Source organism: Colossoma macropomum, unplaced genomic scaffold, assembly GCF_904425465.1.
Source record: "Colossoma macropomum unplaced genomic scaffold, Colossoma_macropomum, whole genome shotgun sequence".
NCBI classification, from domain to species: Eukaryota; Metazoa; Chordata; class Actinopteri; order Characiformes; family Serrasalmidae; genus Colossoma; species Colossoma macropomum.
Window position 1 is genome coordinate 3,567,587 of NW_023494798.1, and position 7,046 is coordinate 3,574,632.

The 7,046-nt window shown below is 39.9% G+C and overlaps 1 protein-coding gene across 1 annotated transcript; it reads left to right on the top strand.

Moving 5' to 3' along the window:
* Positions 1 to 1,413: 1,413 nt before the first annotated feature.
* On the top strand, positions 1,414 to 6,837 carry LOC118818231 (extracellular calcium-sensing receptor-like). The gene is made up of 5 exons (XM_036585435.1): positions 1,414 to 1,695; positions 1,830 to 2,606; positions 4,764 to 4,988; positions 5,694 to 5,817; positions 5,924 to 6,837. Exons 1-5 carry the CDS (start codon positions 1,429 to 1,431, stop codon positions 6,835 to 6,837), a joined length of 2,307 nt encoding a protein of 768 aa, XP_036441328.1. The 5' UTR covers positions 1,414 to 1,428.
* The last annotated feature ends 209 nt before the right edge of the window (positions 6,838 to 7,046 follow it).

Here is a 7,046-nt window from a genome sequence, read left to right on the forward strand (position 1 = left end):
CTCTGCCTGGGCCAGGAGCTCCCTGCCTCTGTTCTCTGCAGCAGGGCCACCACATAATCTGGAGAAGGCTCCAGAGGTAGATGCTCATCTCAGGGCAGTGAACACCCTCCCTTCCCCTCCCCTCCCTCCCTACCCCCTACATCAGGTTTTACACTAGATTTTGCTTCGAACATTTAAATTAATTCAGAGTAGTGAGTATGGGCAGGTAGAAGAGTAGGTGGTAAGGCCTATGTTCCAATTTGTTCCTAAAGGGTTTGATGACATTGAAGTCAGAGCTATATGCAGATCATTCACATTTTTGCACAGCAAATTGAGCAAACCATCAATGTATGGATCTAATGTTGAGTACTGGGGCCGGTGTCATGTTGAAACAGGAAAATGTCTTACTTTTATTTCCAGTGAAAACCAGAAGTGTAAAGACAGTACACTATGGACAATGTCATCCATCCATTCAGACTGTCATTCTGTGTTCTCCTCTGATATGTGATAACACTCCAAGGAGGTTACCTTAAGAGCAGTTAAATGGCTTCACATATTAACAGTGGGGGGGGGGGGGGGGGGGGGAGTGGGGTGTTAAGAAGGTAACATTGTTTGAATAAATGGGAGTTCACAAAAGGGGCTCTTCAATTGTTGTTCAAGTGTTGTTAAAAATATCTTTTATGATGCTATATAGAACTATTTTGTAAAAGATTCTATGAAGGACCACAACACATTTTCCATCAATCAGAAGAAGAATTAAGACATGCAAACAACTATTCAAGCATGAAAATGGTTCTGTGAGTGTTTAGGGATCTGTGGTAATTCTGTTTTCACAAAAAAATAATAATAATTATAATAATAATAATAGGGAACTATCTTTTTACGGTGTGACGTTTGCTTATTTCAACACAAGTCAATACAATAGAGACACACAAAAACATTCATCATCTCAATTAATATTCAAGATATAGCCACGCCTCCTGAGTCCAAACTCATACCCCCAGGGCATCATAACAAAGTAACTACTTAAAGGCAGTCACTGTGGCAAACAGAGGACTGGGAACTATCGAGTACGCTATGCAGCTCACTTTCATTTTAATGATGTTTGTACTAATGATGTGGTTAATTAGGCTTCGTCTAGCAGCCAGCAACGGTGACCTGGTCAGCTGCAGGCTGTGGGCTGATCCACAGGTGCCTGGTTTTTCCATGAGTGGCGATTTTATAATAGGAGAGATTTTTTTCATTCATTTATACACGAGTTCAGAGCAGAACAGCTACACCACAAAACCACTCCAGCTACAGTGCTCTGGGAGGTCTGTACAGTAGCAAAGAGCATAGACAGAAAACATTATAATCATATTGACATTTTTTTGCAATCGTGAACTCCATATTCATTTAGTGATTTTTCTCAACAGTTTGAATTTCAGGGGGCTGCGAATCGCCCGTGCCATGGAGTTCACCATCCACGAGATCAACAACAGAACAGATCTCCTGCCAGGAATCACGTTAGGATACCAGATCCACGACTCGTGCTCTGCAGTGGCGATGGCTGTTAAAGTTGCATTTCAGTTTGCAAACGGCATGGAACCATTTTACAATGAAACTGATTCCTGTTCAAAATCTGCAGCCGCCGCTGTTCCTGCTCTCGTGGGAGAGTCTAATTCCAGTCCGTCAATGGCTATGGCTAGAATACTGGGACTTTTTGGAATTCCACAGGTGAGTGCAAGCTAACATAAGTGGTGCAATCAACAAAAAAGTGTACTAACTTGTAGTAAAAAAAAGAACAAACATAAATTGCTAGATTTAATTCTTAATAACGCTGCCTTCTTCTTTTCAATACCGAATAATAGGTGAGTCATTTCGCAACCTGCGCATGTCTGAGTGATAAGCGTCAGTATCCTGCCTTTCTCAGGACCGTGCCTAGTGACCACCACCAAGCGGCCGCACTAGCAAAAACAGTTAAGCATTTTGGCTGGACATGGATTGGGGCAGTGCGCAGCGACTCAGACTATGGAAATTATGGAATGGCGTCGTTTCTAAAGGCTGCGCAGGAGGAGGGCATCTGTGTGGAGTACTCCGAGTCCTACTACAGAACACAACCGCGCAGTAAACTGGAGAGAGTGGCAAACGTCATCCGCAGATCAACAGCCCGGGTAATAGTAGCGTTTCTGACCGCAGGTGATTTAAGGCTTCTGTTGGAGGAACTGACAAGACAGCCGCCGCCTCCCCTTCAGTGGATCGGCAGTGAAGCGTGGATCATAGATCCAGAGTTTCTGCGCTTTAACATGTGCGCTGGGGCGATAGGATTTGGGATCCCCCGCTCAGTGATTCCAGGTCTTCGTGAGTTTCTTCTGGATCTCTCTCCAGAACAAGCACTGAAATCGCCTCTGCTAACGGAGTTTTGGGAGAGCTCGTTCAGCTGTAGCCTAAAAGGCTCCTCAGAGGGCGCGCGGGAATGTAACGGCATCGAGGATGTCCGCGCGCTGCAGAACCCATATACAGACACGTCGCAGCTGCGCATCACTAACCTGGTGTATAAAGCTACGTATGCCATAGCGCATGCCATCCACGGTGTTATCTGTAATGACACTCAGTGTGACAAGAGCGCCAAAATCGCACCATGGCAGGTATGAAAATGCTATATACAGTATATATTTATAGTTGCGACGCAGTGCAGAATGTAAATAAAAATAGAATGCAACGATATGCAAATCATGCAGACCATAGTTTAAAGGAACATACTTTAAAGACAACATATGAAATGTTAAAATTGAGAAATTTCATTGTTTTTTGAAAAACATATGCCACTTTTGAATTTGATGCCAGCAACTCATTGCAAAAAAAGTTGGGACAAGGGCCTGTTTACCACTGTGTTTTATCACCTCTTCTTTTAACACCACTCTGTAAGTGTTTGGGTACTGAGGAGACACTGCTGTAGTTTTGAAAGTGAAATGTTTTCCCATTCTTGTTTAATATAGTATTTCAGCTGCACAACAGTCCGGGGTCTCCTTTGTCAAATTTTTAATTTCAGAATGCACCAAGTGTTATCAGGTCTGGACTGCAAGCCCGGTCAGTTTAGCACCCGGACTCTTTTAATATGTAGTAATGCTGTTGTAATACATGCAGAATGTGGTTTGACATTTTCTTGCTGAAATAATCAAGGCCTTCCCTGAAAAAAGACGTCATCTGGATGGCAGCATATGTTGCCAAAACACGTATATATTGTTCAGAATTAAGGGGACCCTCACAGATGTGCACATCACCCATGACATGTGCACTAATGCACTCCTATGCCATCATGAATACTGGCTTTTGAATAGTGCACTGATAACAAGCGGAGTGTTCTTAAGGCCGGAGGACACAGCACCCATGATTTCCAAAAACAATTTCAAATTTTGGTTTGTCAGACCACTGGACACTTTTCCACTTCCCCTTGGTCCATTTTAAATGAGCTCAGGTCCAGAGAAGGTGGCGGCACTTCTAGATCCTGTTTATATGTGGTTTCTTCTTTGTATTTTAGAGTTTGAAGTTGCATTTGCAAACTGTTGTCACAGACATTGGTTTTTAGAAGTGTTCCTGAGCCCGTGCAGTGATTTTCAATAGAGAATGAGGGCCTAAAAGTCATGGCCAGAAAATATTAGTTTTCAGCCTTGTCCCTTGCATACAGAGATTTCTCCAGATTCTCTGAATCGTTTAATGTTATTTTTGCACCGTAGATAATGAAAATTAATAGTACTTTGCTTTTTTACATTGAGAAACGTTACGTTTGTTGCATTATTCGATCGTGCAGTCTTTCACAAAGTTGTGAACCCCTCGTCATCTTTACTCAAGACTCAGCCTCTAAGTGATGACTTGTTGACAACCACCGGGTGTTCTTTTTTTTTGTTTTTGTTTAGTTTTTTGTTTTTAGCATTAGACAAATTTACCAGCCTTTTTTTGCCTGTGTCTCATTTTGGAACATGTTGTCTGCATCAAATTCAAAATAGGCTTAGGTTTTTCAAATACCAGTACGATTTCTCTTTTTCAATGATTGACATGTTGTCTTTGTAGTATTTTCATTGAAACATAGGGTTTAAATGATTTGCACATCATTGCATCATTTGGCAAAGCTCACAACTTTTTTGGAAATGGGCTTGTATATTGCTACATGTATATTAAGTAAGCTACCTGGACAATTCTACCAATTCAGTTTCAGTGTTTCAGCAAAATTAAAAATATGAACACAGATTTTTCTTTAATTAGTTAGTTATTTAAAAAGATTCTGTTTTTCCTTTTTTGACATTTCATGTGTCTGTTTCACCACTGACAAATCTGTCAGGACAAGATGTATTATGAGAAAAAAAAATATAAAAAGGAATAATAAAAATAATAATAATAATAATAATAATAATAATAATAATCATCATCATCATCATCATCATCATCATCAGAAGAAGAAGAAAAAAAATGAAAAAATGGAATAAAACTGAAAAATAAACAGCGGACTTGCAGCTTCACATAGATCATATATATTTATGCTGCTGTGAAATGCTGATTTTTATTGAGACATAACACACTGCATTTTGGTGTGTGTGTATTTTTAGCTCATTTTCATAGTTTCACAGTTGTGAGACACCATGTGTCACGGCAATGGTAGAACGGCCCAAATAGTCATTCACAGATAATTCCCAGGTCAATATACATTAATAACAAATTAGTCTGTTTAATAGTACTTTGAAACACTTGATCTCCGTTCAAAATCACAGGTTCATTCATAGTTTTTATAGTTGTATGTTCCACTGCAGATACTCGACCAGCTCAAGAGAGTGAACTTCACTACAAAGAATGGCTATCAGGTCTCGTTTGATTCCAATGGTGATCCTGTGGCCGCCTACGAGCTCATAAACTGGCAGTTTAAGAAAGATGGTGGTTTGGATTTTGTGACTGTAGGTCACTATGACTCATCCAGACCAAGAGGCCAGGAGTTCAGTATGAGCAGAGCTATCAGCTGGATGGGAGGACAGACTGAGGTATTTCCAGTACTCTCTTACCACACACGTCATAGAATAACTCAGTTATTTTGCAGCGACGATATACCACTCAGACAAACGAAGATCATGTTAAAATGATCACACAATGAAAATAATTAGGTTAAACTAACTGTGCTTTACTGTAAACACTTGGCTAATTACGGCCTAAATGAACACGGACATTAAACAATTCAGAAGGTCTGTTTAAAGAACAAATAAAAGACTACATAATAATCGGAATCACATTTTTTTTTCTTGTTTTTCCAGTCAGAGTAGATCCCACAGCCAATTGTTTACCTTACGTAAATTTATTAAAATTATTCACTGTGATAAACATCCAAACCTAAATATTGGCACAAAGATGACTTTGAAATTCCGTAACAATGTTTGATGAAATCTAATGAATCATTCCAATAATAAAATCTGCTGTTTACAATACTTTCTGTCTACTAATGTGGAATCAGCTTCTAAATCCATTCACGTATCATTCATGAGAAAATAAATATATGATGGATTATTTTACTTAAAGCTTCAAGAACGACATTTTTAATTCAAATGCTAGTAATATCATATAATCAATAAACAAACAGAGGACATAAGCAAAAAACAACTAATAAAAATGGATAATGGATATATATATAAGGAATTTCAACATTGAGGTTCAAATTTTGACTGAATAATTTAACTTTGTTTAATGTCTTTCAGGTGCCAAGATCTGTGTGCAGTGAGAGCTGTCCTCCAGGAACCAGGAAGGCTGTGCAGAAAGGAAAGCCAGTCTGCTGCTTTGACTGTATACCATGTGCAGAAGGAGAGATCAGTAATAAGACAGGTTGTGTATCACCAGTCAGTTTGTCTGGCGATACTCATAACTTTTTTTTTTTCTATTGTGGGTCTTTCTAATATAAGGTTCTGAATATGCTTTTCTAATATTTTAGACTCTTTGAACTGTTTGCGCTGCCCTCCTGAGTTCTGGCCCAATACCCAGCGAGACAGCTGCCTCCCCAAACCTGTGGAGTTCCTATCCTGGGTTGACACTCTGAGCATCATCCTGACAGCATTCTCCATCTCTGGGGCCTTCATAGCTGTATGTGTGGCTGCTGTCTTCTATAAACACAGAACTTCTCCCATCGTCCGAGCCAACAACTCAGAGCTGAGCTTCCTGTTGCTCTTCTCACTGACTCTGTGTTTCCTCTGCTCACTGACTTTCATTGGTCAGCCCTCTGAGTGGTCCTGTATGCTGCGCCACACAGCATTTGGGATCACCTTTGTCCTCTGCATCTCCTGTGTTCTGGGGAAAACAATAGTGGTGTTAATGGCCTTCAGAGCTACACTTCCAGGCAGTAATGCCATGAAATGGTTTGGGCCTCCACAGCAAAGACTCAGTGTTCTTGCCTTCACTCTCATACAGGTCCTAATTTGTGTTCTTTGGTTGACAATATCTCCTCCTCTCCCCTTCAAAAATCTAAAGCAATACAAGGAAAGGATAATACTGGAATGTGGATTAGGTTCAGCTATAGGATTCTGGGCTGTGCTGGGTTATATAGGATTTCTGGCTCTTTTGTGTTTTATTTTGGCTTTTCTAGCACGGAAGCTGCCTGATAACTTTAATGAAGCCAAGTTCATCACATTCAGCATGCTCATATTCTGTGCAGTCTGGGTTACCTTTATCCCAGCTTATGTCAGCTCTCCTGGAAAGTTCACTGTAGCTGTAGAGATATTTGCTATTCTGGCCTCAAGCTTTGGCTTGTTTATTTGTCTGTTTGCTCCCAAGTGTTTCATTATTATGTTTAGGCCTGAGCAGAATACCAAGAAACATCTTATGGGTAAAGTACCCTCCAAGGCTCTTTGAGACTCCAGCACAAATTTTTGGCTGTTTTTTAAATGCGCTGATTTATGGTAAGGTTTATTTGTGCATATTAGCTTCACTACGACAGCTCTGTAGCATTTAAATATGTACAATTAAGATTTTTACATAGACTATTTAAATAATAATAGATAATAATATTTGATGTCAAATTGACCTGAATTCTCTTGTCTTTCATCAGGTTTTGATTACCC

Bases quoted from the DNA above. Each gene is read 5' to 3' on its own strand.
- LOC118818231 (XM_036585435.1), top strand. From the start codon at position 1,429: ATGGAGTTCACCATCCACGAGATCAACAACAGAACAGATCTCCTGCCA. The intron at 2,607-4,763 runs GTATGAAAATGC...GTTCCACTGCAG, and splicing joins CCAAAATCGCACCATGGCAG to ATACTCGACCAGCTCAAGAG. The intron at 4,989-5,693 runs GTATTTCCAGTA...AATGTCTTTCAG, and splicing joins GGATGGGAGGACAGACTGAG to GTGCCAAGATCTGTGTGCAG.